At 41.2% G+C, this 16,713-nt stretch overlaps 1 protein-coding gene across 1 annotated transcript; it reads left to right on the top strand.

Moving 5' to 3' along the window:
* Nucleotides 1–7,025: 7,025 nt before the first annotated feature.
* LOC113664404 (uncharacterized) lies at nt 7,026–15,009 on the top strand. The gene is made up of 7 exons (XM_089213707.1): nt 7,026–7,204; nt 7,564–7,725; nt 8,294–8,371; nt 8,831–8,898; nt 9,289–9,357; nt 10,381–13,628; nt 13,899–15,009. The coding sequence occupies exons 1-7, from the start codon at nt 7,096–7,098 to the stop codon at nt 13,963–13,965; spliced, it is 3,801 nt and encodes a 1,266-aa protein (XP_089069833.1). The 5' UTR covers nt 7,026–7,095; the 3' UTR covers nt 13,966–15,009.
* Nucleotides 15,010–16,713: the final 1,704 nt, after the last annotated feature.

Raw genomic sequence — 16,713 nt, 5'->3', positions numbered from 1 at the left:
CAATATCTGATAAATACTTCCTACTGATCGTAAACAAAAGAGGTTTAAAAAACATTTCGAAAAAATATGAGATGATGGTTGATAAAAATACATAGTTGTTCAAACACCCTGACGTTAGTTTTCATTTTCAACTCAACCAAAGGAGAAAATTGCGTTGGAAAATGAAACTTGTCTCCCGTCAAGATCTTCAAATAACACTTCTCATATTCAAATAAATTTTTTGTCTCATTACAATTATTTGCAAACAAACTTGGTATACATACAGCGACTGATCTTGACTTTGGGATTTGCCTTTTTTGGCTTAATAAGGTTAGCTGACAAGATCTTTTTAAATGTTTCTCTCGTTATTAACAGTTTTTGACAAAATAATTCTTTTTCCAAATAATTTAATGTGTAAATGAAATCGCTGTTGGCTTTGTTTTGAGCAACATGACAACATTACGAAGATATGACCGTTCCCACACTAAAGATTTCTTGTTTTTGAATTTTTCTGTTTTCAGGTTATTCTATCGCAGAACTTAATAACTTGAAGGCATCATCTTTGTCAAACAAGCGTCTTCTGAAAGTAAGTACTGATAATATATTGCACCACACTCATCGACATTTCGATAGCTGTTGTTGATGGAAAACCTGTACAGAATGTAGCTTGGAAATAGCACCTATCCTAATCAGTATCTAACGGACACGTATTCAAGCCCAGTCGAAGCTTGAAATTTTTCCAAGTCTTATAAGCAGTTCTACAATAATAGCAAATATTAGTTTTAATGATTATCATTCGAGTATCAAGTTTGAAGGCGAATGCTGTTTTCAACTAACGTTACATCTAAAAAGGGAACATTTCGTTTCTCAGAATCAGATGACATTTTGTAATAAAATCTTTAATATCGTTACACACTTAGTTTAAAAACTTTTTTACCTTGCTTATATCACAGCTGACAGATTGATCATCGTAAGAACTTTTGTGGCAGGATGTAACCGGAGCCTATTCCCCAGCTTTGTCAGGTACGAATTTGTAAAAGGCGTCCAAGGAAAAATTTTAAATTTTTTTCGATAAACACGTTTTCTCTAGAATAAAGAAGATTTAAATTGAATCAATGTCGTACCCTTGTCAATCATGAAAGTTCACTCACTCATTCTCTACTATTTCCTACATGGTTAGACACTGATGTGAGTGGTTGGTAAAAAAAATAAGTAAAGGAATCAATGCATAGTGGATTACAGATGTCGAATAAGTGAAACATTCAAATACCACACGAGGCGTTGAGAATTTGGAGTTAATTATACGCTTAGAGAGTGCATTTATCTGTCGTTAAATCACAAACTAGAAATTTCAAATATCTTTCTCATTCAAATTGAGTGTTTTGTACTGAGACTGACATAGCAAAAATTTAGAAAAAGCAACGGAAGCAATGGCGGCGAAAAGCACAAATTCCCATATTTCGTAAAGCGCTATTGAATCAACAAACCATAAATTACCAAGAAATAAGACTTAAAACACGGTGAAGGGGCGGTTAATTACCGAACAAGACGAATCTGACTCAGTGGATCAATTACTTTGGTAAAAACTCGGATAGCACGTGGTTTGTTACATGTCTCTGTCACAGCTATGATTGAGCTAGTCACAAAACTAAAAAGACGTGTGTTCCGTGACAAACCCAAACATAAGCCATAAGAGACAAGCTGGATATATATTTTTGATGAAAAAAATTTTGTTCGATAATAAAAATTCACAAAAAAGATTTTTTTTCCTGTTAAAAAAAACCAGAATTTTAGGACCAAAAGGTAAATTCATATTTTCCCGTGATTTGACCGTTGTTGTACACATCATTGTTGTACATGTAGCAGTGGGTCTTCAAGGAAACCACGGTACACAGTGTTTCAAGATCCGTTTTTATCAACCATTCAGTAGCATACAGCGTTGTAAGACAATACAGATGTAACTCGATCTCAGTCTAGTTAGACATTGATGGCGCATGTAATCACGTACATATTGTAACATCCTCCCTTTTTTTTTTTTTTTTTTTTTTTTTTTTTTTGGTGAAGAAAAGCTTGGAAAAAAGAGAAAAAGAAAGAAAGAAAAAAAAAGAAAATTAACCAATAAAAGTGTCAATGTCAGTTCAGTTCAGAATCAATGCCATAGGACAAAATCTATCAGCTGGTGAGTTCGACATGAGAGGATTGGTAAACGAGAACACTGAACCCTATGATAACCGCGAAGAAGGATTTAAAGTCACGAGTCTAGTCACGGATATAGTCCTTGAGGTATGCTGGGCTCCTCCTGACTCGCTCTGACCTCCGACATTGTTCCGGAACAGTCACCTCTTCAGGGTGTGGCTCGTGAGGAGCATTGCTCTGGTCAGGGGTAGACGCTGCGGTTGTGGTCGCCTGTTCATCTGTGCTGGCCATATCCGGTTCTGGCGCTGTGATGGTGGGTTCAACTGGTGGTTCAGACGTTTTCCGCAGGTGCTGTCGGTTTCTGCGGTAGACTGCTCCGTTGTCCGTCTCAACGGTGTATGATCGCTCGTCGAGTCTTGCAGTGACTTTGGCCTTGCGCCAAGAGTTATCTCCAAGTTTGAATGGCTTCATTCTAACAACATCGCCTTCAGACAAACTGGGTAAATCCTTTGCGGACCGGTTGTAGTACTTTGCTTGGGCCTGCTGGCGCTGTCGCAGCTCTTTCTTTTCCACTTCCAGGTTTATGGTCCTGGGTAGTAGTAGGCTTTGAGTGGTAGGAAGGAGTGTTTTGGTCCTTCGGCTCATCAGGCGTTGTGCTGGGCTGGTCGTCGTCCCTTGTGTCGGCGTGTTTCTATAGTCGAGTACGGCGAGGTATGGGTCGGTTCCAGCCCTGATTGATTTCTTCAGAATGCGCTTGACTGTCTTCACCCCAGACTCGGCCTTGCCATTGGCTTTGCTATTTCCAGGGCTACTGGTAAGGTGCTCAAAATCCAATTTTCTGGAGAATTCAGCGAATTCGTCACTTGTAAACTGTGGTCCATTGTCACTGATCACTTGATCAGGTATACCGTAGCGAGCAAAGTGACTCTTTAGCTTCAGAATGGTGGTGCTGGCTTTAGTGTTCGGCAACCTGTCCACCTCCCAGAAATTGCTATAGTAGTCGATGGTGACCAGGTAGTCTTTGCCATCAAGAGTAAAGATGTCTGTGGCGATCTTCTCCCAAGGACGGGATGGGACCTCGTGGGACATTAGTGTCTCCTTTGGGTGCGTGGTGCTGTCGAGTTCTCTACATATTTCACAGGCGGAGATGTGGTGCTTCATTTCTGCAGACATGCCTGGCCAGTAGATACATTCACGGGCACGCCTCAGACACGCCTCTATTCCAAGGTGGGACGAGTGAATCTTCAGCTTCATATCTGCGCGAAGGCTCTTTGGTATCACAACGGAATTTCCTTTGAAAATCAGCCCATCTTGTACGGTCAGTTCGTCGCGCATACTGAAGTAAGGGTGTATCAGTGCTGGAGCATGCTCCTTCTTCTCAGGCCATCCTACGAGAATAGTATCTGACAGCTCTCGCAGACACTGGTCCTTCCGGGTCTCTGCTCTTATTTCGTCTAAACGTTGATCAGATATGGGTAGATAACGGACCATGTTGACTGATTCGAAGTCATCTACTTCTTTTCCGTTGTAGGGCAGGTAAGCCCTTGACAGCATGTCAGCCAAATGCATGTTCTCGCCACGCTCATAGTGCACAGTGAAATCGTATTTCTGTAACCTCATCATCATTAACTGGAGGCGTCGAGGCGCTCGAGCGAGTGGTTTCTGTAGAATCGTCTCCAGTGGCTTGTGATCACTTTCGATGTGTACATGTCGACCAAATGTATACTGGTTGAAACGCTCAAGAGAGAAGACAATCGCCAGCATCTCTTTCTCTATTTGAGCATACCGGGTTTCTGTGTCGGTAAGGGAGCGACTTGCGTACTCTATAGGCTTGCCGTTCTGAAGTAATGCTGCACCAAGGCCATTCTGGCTCGCATCACACTGTATGGTGAGGTCTAGGGAAGGGTCGTAGTAACGTAGAACAGGCGCTTCTGTTACTAGCCTCTGCACGTTTTCAAACGCCTGGTCTTGTTCCGAAGACCAGTTCCATGGAGCGTCCTTCCGAGTCAGGCGACGAATCGGTTCCATGACTTCAGACAGTTTCGGAAGGAACTTGGCTAGATAATTGACAAATCCGTTGAGGCGCTGAACGCCCTCCACATCTTGTGGTTTCGGCAATTTTGTGATCGCCTCTACTTTGGCAGGATCAGGCTTCAGGCCCTTGTTCGTCAGGAGATGCCCCATGAAATTTACCTCGCTCATCCTGAGCTTCATCTTGTCTGGGTTAAGGACAATGCCGCGGTTCTTGCACCTTTGTAGGAGATCTCGGAGACTCCTGTCGTGGTTTGCAGTGTCTTCTTCGTCGGTCTCTCCAGTGCCATAAATGAGGATGTCGTCCGCGATGCACAGAATACCAGGTAAGCTTTCCAATGCGTGAGTTAAATGCTTCTGGAAAATCTCGGACGAGGCGGAGAGACCGAAGGGCAAACGAATCCATCTGTACCTTCCGTAGGGTGTTGCGAAGGTCGTGAGTACGCTGGACTCAGGGGCAAGGACACAGTGCCAGTATCCCGACTTGAGGTCAACTGTCGAGAATACTTTTGCTTTTGAGAGCTCCGGGAGTATGTCCTCAAGTACAGGAAGTTGATATCTTTCTCTCTTCAGGGCGGTGTTAAGTGGCCTGGGGTCGATACAGATTCTCAGCGCTCCAGATTTCTTCACAGCCACGGCAAGACTGCTAACCCATGGAGTGGGTTCATCGATTGGAGCTATGACCTCCAATTGCTGTAGTCGATCCAGTTCTTTCCTCAGTTTCTCTTTGAGTGACGTTGGGACACGGCGTGGAGGTGCGACGACGGGAGTTGCGCCTTGTTCGACTTCAAGGTGAACTGTTCCTGGTAGTGCTCCTAGCTCTCTTTGGAACACCTCTGGGTAGGCCGCTACTATTTCGTCAGCCGTCTGCACGCTCTTAACCTTTGCCCTTGATCGTTCAGGTGGTTTTGCGATCGTGAAGTTTTGAGTGTTGACAGTAATTAGGCCCATCTGTTGAGCTGCCTTTGCTCCAATGGGTGGGGTCAGTTGTCTATCAACGACAAGGAATTCCACCGAGAACTTCTTCTTATTCTTTGGATTGTGGAGAATTAATCGACAGGAACCCAGTGGCTTTAGTGTTGTGTCGTTCCACATTTGTAGTGTCTTTGTGGTGGGCTCAAGCTTCTTATCAGCCACAAGATCGGCGGAAATGACATTCACCGAGGCGCCGCTGTCTACTTGAAATTTCACTTCTGCCTTGCCCACAAGCATCTCAGTGTAGATTACTCTTGGGTAATCATGTTCTTGTGTAACAGCGTGTATCATGTCCGGTCGTGCAACAATGCTTGTAATGTACTCCATGTCGCTGTCATCGGAGGATTCATCTCTCAAGTTGTACACTTTTCTGGTCGGAGTAGTGCAGGTTGTTGCGAAGTGATTTCTGCCACCGCAATTCGTACATTTCGCGCCCCACGCTGGACACTTTCCTTTTTCGAAAGGATGTGCTTTGCCACAAAATTTACAGGTCTTCGTCTTCCCCGCGCGGCTTTTCCTAGACTTGTCATCACGGCGGCTGGATGGCGGGTGTTTATCTTGCACAGCGTGAACATCTTCGTTCTGGGCGCCCGAGATCGTTTTCAATTGCAAATTTGTTGCCTCAGAACTCTTGCAAAGATCGATACACTTCGCCAGGGTGAGACTCCGTTCTTGTAGAAGCCGTTTGCGAGTGCGGTGATCTTGAATGCCCAGGACGATCCTGTCGCGAATGATCGAATCACGCATGCAGTCACAAAAATTGCATGTTTTCGCTAGTGTGCGAAGGGCGGTGACATAAGCATCAATGCTTTCGTTTTCCTGTTGAGTTCTGGAGTTGAAAGTGTACCTTTCAAAGGTTTCGTTCAGTTCGCCGATGGTGAATTCGTCGAACTTTTGTATTATCTTTGCCAGATCATGTCTATCGTCTGGAGTGTCGAATTGGAAGCCGTTAAAAATCTTTAACGCATCAACACCGATACAGTGGAGAAACAATGCGACTTTGTACGCCGGCGGTTTCAGCTCGAGTTGAGCAATGACCATGTAGTTGCCCCACATTTGTTTCCATACTTTCCAGTTGTCCGCCACATTCCCAGTCGTAACTAGTTTTCCAGGAGGCATTATCCCGGCCATCGCGCCAAAAGGCGGGTGTTGCACAACTCCCAGTTGTGTTAGGGTCTGTTGCGAAGAGCCAGGTGGTGGCGTTTCAGGCGCCGTTTCTGAGTCGGACATTACTACACCAAGATGATTTCAACTGTTTTCGACTCCGTAAGTGGTAGGCGGAGGATTCGTTATCCTATTTCGCTGCCACCATGTTTCAAGATCCGTTTTTATCAACCATTCAGTAGCATACAGCGTTGTAAGACAATACAGATGTAACTCGATCTCAGTCTAGTTAGACATTGATGGCGCATGTAATCACGTACATATTGTAACACACAGATTCGACTGGATTTCAATGGCTTTATTCTACAGATGAGCGCGAGTTGACTACGCCAACTCCTAAACTTGTTACAACACTGTTTCTTTTCAAAGACACTGTCGATCAAAACCACAAGGGTTTATATGCCCTTGTAAGACTCAATTACAACAGAGTAACACTGTCCCCTAACAGCGTGACCCTCGGTCACGCTCGCATAACGCTGGTAACTAAAATACCGAGACTCTATTACAACAACGACAACTTCATTTATTCGTATCCTACGTTAATTTACATGATACAATACATATATATGTGTGTGTGTACATTAATTTTACATGATACAATATATATGTGTATGTGTGTGTATATATATTATATGAAAAATGGGGAGAATTCAGGCTGTCCATAATAACTATTTAGGGCTAAAAGATGGCACAGCCTTACTTAGGTTATTAATAAATTATTATTTTAAAGGGTCAGGTACCACACACAGGTACTACATACAGGAACTGAGAAGGAGCTGTAGTTTGCTGAGATGTAAACTCCAAGTATTCATGGCGGAAGGTCCAAGCAAAGCCCCAAGTGACGTCACACCACCTTCTGGAGAAGATGAAGAAGAAGAAGAAGAAGTAACTCTTGATTTTGATGAAGACACTTTGACAGGTGAGCTTAGTGCAGCTTTCTCTTCAAAAGGAGACTTCGTAATCATGTTTCCTGTCTTTCAAACTATCAACACACTGCTTGATTTCTTTTCTTTATCAATTTTGTCTTTCTTTTTGAAGTTCTTTCGGGTAACATTTATTCGTGTGATGGCACTTCGTAAGGAAAAAATTCTCAAGGGACGAGATTTGTCATTTTACAATGTTTTCATGGAAAGAGCTGCCACTTCATGGAGGAAAGCTTTATAAATTGTTGAGATCAAATTGTTTTATACTCTTTTTTACATTATTTTTTCAATACCTTGATCACGATCGATAACAATTTTCAGTTTAATGAATTTTCCTTAAATTCTTTCGTTTCAGCAATAGTTGAAGTTTACAAGAATGAAGGTGACGACGTTTGCATAAAAGAAGATTTTTTAAACGCCATTTACTTTTACACGGAAGGAATTAAAGTGAAATGCGGAAACAAAGAATTGAAGGCCAAACTGTACAACGACAGGGCGACAGTACATTTCAAATTAGGTGAGAATTTAGCCCACGTATTTCAACATTCTTTTTGTTTTTTCACTTGGCAGTCGGCCCCACAGAGTTCTTGAGGTAGTTCATGAACACACGTCTGTGTCTGGAAGATGTCCACGGAACTTCAGCCAATTTCCTTTGTTTTTTCCTTCACCGACACCTATAATCATTTCTGGGCCTAACATCTCTACTGTTTCTTAATTTTCCACCGCTGACCTCAGATACTCAAATCGACTTCATAATACTCAAAGCAATATAATTTACACTCGGGGAAGCTGATTATTTGATTTTTGGAAACAAATTTTTAGAAAGGTATAGCTACCTGTTTGTATATTGACCTAAAAGGAAAGTGTGAGTTCCGCATTCCGAAATGCTATATTATATTTCTTATTTTATAAAATTGTACTTAGTTGACCCATACATTTTAGAATTTAACTGTATTCGGGTCTTTTCTGTAACTCAGAGAGTCAGCCATGTAACACGATTAACGAGCTACGCCCTTGTTTCTTTCTTTACGTTTTGTTTTGGTAACTACGGTTTGCCAATAAAAGTATACGTTTCTCTTTAAAAGGCAATTACCAGGATTCACTGAGAGATGCAACAACCGCCCATCAACTACAGCCAAAATATCTGGAGGCAATTGTTAGAGGTAATTTTTTTTTCTTTTTCTTTTGGAAAAGTAAATAACTACCCCACGCCATACGGTGCTTTGATTAATTGGACATCACATGAATGAGGCGCTGTTGCTCCGACATACTTTTTCTTTTTGGCTTCAATTCAATTTTTCATTTCAGAACGAGAAATTGACGTGAAGATGTAAATTAAAAGCTGCTGATACTCATCTTTCGAAGTAAAGTGCACGAGGAAATTTTCTATCTCTTACGGACAATTTTAAGAATTATCGGGATATTTATTTTGATATTTCCACATGCAGTACAGCTCTTTTCATAATTTCATAAGTAACCCTCCAAAAGATGTCCTGTTTCAAAAGTGCACATGGAAAAAAAATCTCAAATTTCTTTTTCACCGAAGCGAAGAAAAAATGTATTAGAGAACACTTTTTCGCATGAATTCAGTCTAACAGAATTCTATGTGTTATTTTGAATAGGAGCACGTGCCTGTCTTGAGCTGAATAAGCCTGAAGAAGCGTACAGATGGTGTGTTGAAGGATTAGCCGTATCCTTTTGTCAGATCTAAAGAAAGAGCGTGGTCTCTCTTAGTATGACAAAAGCCAGAGTTGGAATATTTAGTATTATGACTTACGGCACGCACACTAAATGTGAGCTATTCGGAATTTTGAAAACACATTGCTTTTTCAGAGAGTGTCCAAATGAAAAACGCTCTCTAATATAACGGAATGAGCTTCAATTTTCTTGCTTTTGTTTTCATCGATCACATAAAAAAACATTAAATCTAGAAACTGAATGTTAAAAGCCACAAACACAGAGCCAAATTCCTTGACCAATAGTATTCCCGCTGCAATTAAGAAATTTTGGATGCGTATAAATGCAGTCCCAAAGCAACATTCTCATTTGTCGGTATTATTTGCATCTTAACTGTATGTAGATTGAAAGAAACGATACCCTGCGTCGGCTGAGAAACAGGTCATTCTCGGAATGTTCCAAATCCAGAAATGTAAGTGTGTGGTCTAGTTAATGGCTTTGCCTTCTTCATCTTAACTCTCATTAGAAATCATAAAAATTCTAACATCCTCTGAAATGACACACGATTATTTAAAAAACTATTCACCATTGTTGGATGGCGACTGTTATTCTGGATCTCTCCGTGACTTTTCGGAAGCTTTCCTACAGTTTCAACGAAGAGAGACCGAAAACACCTCGAGAAGTTGTAAAGTTCTTTCAGTCGACTTTTACCTTTACAACTAGAATTTTTATCGATACTGTACCAGTGAAACCTCATTTCGAGATACATAAAGATTTCGGGTTTCACGAGAACATAATTGAAAATTCGGTTTGATACGTCATTAAAACAACATAATCGGTAAACACGTTCTTTAGAGGATTTTTCCTTAATATTTGTGCTTATTTACCCTTGAACTGAGTGAATTACAGTGTTGACAACGAATAATGGTCATTCAGAGTATATTGATACCTCAGTGTGCCGTTAAAAGCCTTATATGGACCGGAGCTAACGATAAAATAGGCGTCAAGAACAATTATATCATTTTTGTAACATACGTTGTAGTTGACGATCCAAGAATATGGGGCTTTCCGCAAACGCCATTGAATAGTGTATCTAAACATGGAAATCGCAAACCTTTCACATAGTAAACTCTGAAATAAACAACAGACAGTTTGTTCAATTTTTGATTATCGAGACCACAAAAATGGGCGTTGAAAATTCGGAACAAGCAATTAGCCTCGAATTTTTTTTTCCGATTTTTTCAAAAACCAAGGTACTTTGGAGTTTTGGACTAAAAAATATGATTTTGGAAATGGCTGATAAAACTCGATTTTCCCTGGCTGTAAAGAGACTGCATCTTAAGAAAACATACTTCTTTCCACTGAGAGAGCCTTTGGCCTTTGGTAAACCAAGATACAGTTGCAACTTTCATTTTCAAATTTGACAAACAATCATTAAAACCAAAATAATTACGCAATTTTTATGCAGTTGTCTTTACATTTTTTCAAACCTTAGACGAAGACAGTAATTGAGATAATAAAGCAAGATCTCCTCAATGCAAAAGAACTGGGAGACAGGGTAGGTGAGGGAACGGCCTACAACAATCTTGGCACGGCTAGTTATGAGCTGGGTGATTTCAATCAAGCTATAGAGTACAGCAAACAACAACTTAGTATTGCTAAAGAACTAGGAGACAGGACAGCCGAGGGATGTGTCTACCAAAATCTTGGCTCGGCCTATCGCCACCTGAGTGATTTCAATCAAGCCATAGAGTACAGCAAACAACATCTTAGTATTGCTAGAGAACTGGGAGACAGGGCAGCCGAGAGAAACGCCTACCACGATCTTGGCTTGGCTTATCACCACCTGGATGATTTCAATCAAGCCATAAACTACGACAAACGTAAACTTAGTATTGCTAAAGAACTGGGAGACAGGGCAGGCGAGAGACGTGCCTACCACGATCTTAACTCGGCTTATTACCAGCTGCATGATTTCAATCAAGCCATAGAGTACAGCAAACAATATCTTAGTACTGCTAAAGAACTGGGAGACAGGGCAGACGAGAGACATGCCTACCGTGATCTTGGCTCGGCTTATTACCAGCTGAATGATCTCAATCAAGCCATAAAGTACTACAAACAAGATCTTAGTATCACTAAAGAACTGGGAGACAGGGCAAACGAGGGATCTGCCTACCACAATCTTGGCCACGTTTATCAGAAGATGAGTGATTTCAGTCAAGCCATAGAGTACAGTAAACAACATCTTAGTATTGCTAAAGAACTGGGAGACAGGGCAGACGAGAGACATGCCTACCGTGATCTTGGCTCGGCTTATTACCAGCTGCATGATCTCAATCAAGCCATAAAGTACTACAAACAAGATCTTAGTATCACTAAAGAACTGGGAGACAGGGCAAACGAGGGATCTGCCTACCACAATCTTGGCCACGTTTATCAGAAGATGAGTGATTTCAGTCAAGCCATAGAGTACAGTAAACAACATCTTAGTATTGCTAAAGAACTGGGAGACAGGGCAGACGAGGGACATGCCTACAACGATCTTGGCACGGCTTATTACAACCTGGGTGATTTCAATCAAGCCATAGAGTACTTCAAACAACATCTTAGTATTGCTAAAGAACTGGGAGACAGGGTAGGCGAGGGATATGCCTACCACCATCTTGGCTCGGCTTATGGCCACTTGAATGATTTCAATCAAGCCATAGAGTACAGTAAACAATATCTTAGTATTGCTAAAGAACTGGGAGACAGGGCAGGCGAGAGAGTTGCCTACAACACGCTTAGCCACGCTTATGGTTTACTCGGTGATAACAACCAAGCCTTGGTGTTCGCCGAGTTATGTAAAAATATTACCCAAGATCCGAGAGACAGGCTACAATCCTTACACTTCCTTGGTTCAAGATACCTGAATCTAGGTAAACTTTTTAGAGCTAAAGAGTATTTTCAGGAAATGATCGATCTCGCTAAAGGCAATGGGTATAGGAAAGAAGAGGCTTCCGCCTATTCCGCTGTTGGACTGCTTTATGTTCGTTGGGCTGACTTTAAGTTGGCAAAAGAATACCTTGAGAAAGCGCTTACCATTGCCAAAGAACTGAAAGACCATTCCGTCGAGTCAGAGGTCTTTGCGGCTTTTTTCAAACTTCATTTAGAACAGGGTGACTTTGGACGAGCCAAGGAGTATCACAAGAAAGCTTTTAACTTTAGCAAGGGAACAATGGTTGAAATGGACGAAGCGATGTTATTGCACTGCACGGGTTCTCTTTTGGAACGTTCTGGAGACTTGCACGAAGCGGTTGATTATTATCAACGCAGTATTAAATTTTTCGATGAGTTAAGAGTTCTGCAAGCTAAAGATGAGTTGAAAGTAACCTTCGATAATGCATATCATTGGTGTTATGATTCTCTCTGGAGAACTTTGCTTAAGCTGTCAAAAATCGACGAGGCATTGTGTGCTGCGGACCAAGGACGAGCGCAGGCCTTGTTAGATCTCACCAAACTACGATATGGCTCCCAACTGGCAGTGTCTGGATCAGTTGAGGCGGCTAAATCAGGGATCTCCGAAATGGTCACTGATATCTCTGGTTCGACGCTTTTTGTTGCACTACAAGGAAACGCAGTTAACCTGTGGGTAATCGGGAAAGACAGGAATGTACAGTTTAGAAAGAAAGAAGTGAAATATCTCTTCGGAGATGCGACCGACTATTTGAAGAGTTTAAGGAAGAAGGCTTATGAAGAAGTAAGAGGACGATTCCGGGTAGTCTGTGAAAACCGCACATTAGATGAGACCAGCACCGAACAAGAATTGCCAACCGCCGAGGAAAGAGGTGAGGAAACAGGAAACCCATCACAGTCTGACGAGAATCCTCTGCGTCTATTCTATGAGTGCATCATAAGTCCTATTTCAAATTTCATCGAAGATGACGAGCTGGTTATCGTTCCTGATGGTCCACTGTGCCTCGCCCCTTTTGCTGCATTTTTGGATTCCGAATCAAAATACCTCAGTGAATCCATGAGGTTACGATTTCTACCGTCATTGATGTGCATGAAACTAATCAACGCCTCTCCGGAAGAATATCACCAAAAGAATGGAGCGTTGCTCGTTGGAAATCCATGTCTAGAAGCGTTTACTACCTTTTTCGGAGAGAACAAATTTTCACCCTTACCTTTCGCCGAAAAGGAAGTAAAGATGATCGGAGAAATGCTTGATATCCACCCACTCACTGGAAAAGAGGCAACTAAGGCTGAGGTGTTGAAAAGAATTGGTTCGGTTGCTGTGGTGCACATTGCTGTGCACGGAAAAATCGACACTGGGGAAATTGCATTGGCTCCCAATCCAGAGCGAAAATACAGAAGACCAGAAGAACAAGATTTCAGGTTAACAATTCCCGATGTACAAGCAGCAAAGTTGCGTGCAAAGCTGGTTGTGTTAAGTTGTTGTCACAGTGCTCAAGGCAAGGTGTCTAGTGAAGGTGTGGTCGGCATTGCACGGGCTTTTCTTGGTGCTGGTGCTCGTTCTGTTCTGGTAGCACTCTGGTCAATTGATGACGAAGCCACCGTGGAGTTTATGAGAAGCTTTTACCAAAATCTGAAGGATGGAAACAGCGCCAGCGTGTCACTCAACCGGGCGATGAAATGTCTGCGTGAATCAGAAAACTTTAATGCCCCGCGGTTCTGGGCTCCGTTTGTACTCATTGGTGACGATGTTACACTAGATTTTGGACAAATCTCTAAAGAATCGTAAGTAGCAATTTGAATACACAATTTACTAATTATATATTTGAAAAAAGGTTGGTAAACCTCACTTTTTAAAAGGTGATGAAATTCACTCTCGGATATGAATTTCCGCAAGTGATCTGATTTGTTCTGCTATTCTCTGAGTTATATTCGTCTTTCCTTTTAGCCGCGAAAACAAGACCTATAAAATCCTTTCACGCCAACAAGTTTACGTCACCAGTAGATTTCAAAACGTTGCTTAGTTCTATGACTGTAATGTTCCTTTGATTTCAGATCCCAAGGAAAAGAAGCATCAGTAACTGAAGTTGAGGCTCAAGATGAACAGGAACACATGCCATAAAATGAAAGTTCTAGCGTGCATTGCACTGATGCAGTTTAGTAAATACTAGTAAAGTAACGTTTCGAAAGGAAAACACTGAGAGAATGCGTAAACACCTGTCGACTTCACGTGGGTCTCGGCGGTAAGTTATCTGGGTAAAAATTCGTCAGAGAATTGCTGAAAAGTAAATAAAGAGAATTTCTTAATTCCTTGATACAAAAGTCTAACCGTCAAATTCAAGTTTCCAGTTGCAATCTCAGTTATTCCAGTATACGTTTGGCTTACGCCAGGACACAGGGCGTATTTACAATGATGAAATCTTAATTTTTTTTATCAATTACTTTTTTACACATGAAAACTGACCCATTTAATCAAGCCGAGATTCGCGCCAACTGCTGATCATCTCGACCTGCACAAATTACCAGAGACCAGCGAAGGTTACAGGTCACTTCTTAGCTCGAAAAGATTTTCTGATTGTGTTTCAAGTTTAGCTTCAGAAATGATCGACATGTACATATTTTAGATTCTTAGTGTAGCACAATTACTGAGTAAGGCAAACTACAACTGCGTATCCTTTGTAATGAGCTGAAATGAAAGCAAGAATAGCTGAAGTATTGAATTTTTTCTCTCTTTTTTGAATATTTTCAAACATGGAAAGAAATGATCGTTGCAGGTAAACTTCAGTTAAAGAAATAAAGTCTGAAAAACACCAGGCTTCCACGGAATTCGAAACCCGTGCCTCCCAGACTCCTTAACCTCGTGCTGGGAGCGAGGCAGAGTTCAAAGGGTTCCTCGTTCCATAATTGTGATTCTTTTCGTTGTTTGAAAGATATGCATGATTGTTCGAACAATAAGACATTAAAATGATTTTCATAAATCGAAGTATTTTCAATTTAAAGATGGTTTTGCGATTGAAAAAAGTGTACGCCGGCAAAAGTAAGGCATCAGAGTTTCAATAATTTCCTTCAAGTTAAACGTAGTATTTTGCACGACTACTTTACGTCGGCCTTAGTGAATTTTTTTGGTGGAATTGACATAGTAAGAAGCGAAAATGAAAACATGTAATCTTAGCAGACTATTTGTTTTAATAAAGCTTAATAGATTGAGATGAAGTATATTGCTATCATTATATTTCGAGGGAAATTTCAGGTCAAATTCGACAACGACAAACAAACAAACCAGGTGTAGAAAAATTAATACCGTCGAGGCTGGCACATTGATTTCTTACGGGAAGGAGCCATTAATTATTATTATTGAGAGGCTCCTTCTTCCCGGATAATAAAAAGACGAAGAAAGAAATGAGAAAAAAGTTTCCTCCAAAATTTGACTCCGTTCCATCTATTTTCTCTCTTTTTTTTCCTCTTTATAATTCCCCGAACGATCCAAATTTGTCCAAAGGGACCTAATAGAAACTAAAGCTCAAAAGAAGACTTTTTCCAGAGAGTGCATCAAACGAATTCTATTATTGACCCCAGTTTTCCTCTCGTCTTCTCTTTTCAAGTCAGGTGTGTAACCTGTTAGGAAACCTTACGAAATTCTAAGCAGAATGGGGGGGGGGGGGGGTTAGTTACGACAAACTAACATCCCATCAAGGATGGGGTAACCAAAGTCCTGGTGCCTTCACGCGACAAAAGCATCACCGTGGACCGGTAGTGGGGGCCATTTTGAGTTAGCTTGTGCGCACACTCTGTCTTGCTTACCCTCGGTTGATTAAGTAACAGATTATTGAAAGAGAGACGTCGATTTGGAAGCCTTTAAATTTAATGACGTAAAAACATAAATAGAAAATAAACCTGATCTTCTCTTTGTCTCGTTATGCTGTTCTGCCTTAATGTCACAAGAGGACATTTTTTCCACGTCCCCTTAAGTTTAGCTATAGTGGTTTACACGGCCATTTTCCTGGCCTGTTCCTCACTTGTTTGTCGGTCACGGGTTCCTGAGCCTATTGGCTCTTCACGTGTTACCTTCACCACCTAATGGGCGGCTCAATACCACCATGACCTTGATCAGGCTTGATTAGTTAAAATTTTTTTGTCTGGAAAACTCTTCGAGGCCTTGTCCTCTTCCAGTTCATCTGGTTTGTTTGTTTTCTTTGTTTGTTTGTTTTATTCTTTTTATTTTTTAATCAATCCAGACCGTGAAGGATGTAAATTCTTCTGCGGTTCACAAGCACCTTCACATCACAGTCCGGGTCAATAAATTCGTTATCAATACCTCTTACTAACCAAGTTCGGGGGTTGTACTGTACGTTTCGGCCCGAGTTTTTTCCTCTCGGAATTATGGCCCCAGCGCGGATCAATAGATTCGGGATAAGTTAATTCTTATTATCACAGAGTTGCAAAGTTTGAAACTTTTTCTCCTGATTTTAATCCTTCCCGCCAAAGGTGGGATTTATTAATTTACAGGAACTGAAACTTGCGTAACACTGCAACATTCTTCTGCCAAATTATTTGAATAATTCAAAGACTGAACTTAACAAGGTGACGCCTATATTTAAGAGAGTGGAAAAAGTTTAAACTAAGCACAGAGGTGTTTCGGCAAGTCTAAACTCGGTTGGAAAACCATCTTTAGTGAAACTTTTTTGAAAAGGGATTACCGTTCAATTAAAAAATCACTTTTAGATTTGGTTATTAGAAAGCAATGCAGACGTAATTTTTACGTAAACAAAAGTAAATCAAGCAGTACGTTTCGCTTGATTTGGTAAACATCCCAAATTGCTCGGGCTGAAACAAATCAGTTTCCCAAGAGAAGAGAAGATTAACCGGTTGT

This window comes from Pocillopora damicornis, chromosome 7, assembly GCF_964200805.1.
Source record: "Pocillopora damicornis chromosome 7, jaPocDami1.2, whole genome shotgun sequence".
Lineage (NCBI taxonomy): Eukaryota > Metazoa > Cnidaria > Anthozoa > Scleractinia > Pocilloporidae > Pocillopora > Pocillopora damicornis.
The sequence above is the reverse complement of the archived record's forward strand: the minus strand, read 5'-3'. Positions and strand labels throughout refer to the sequence as shown.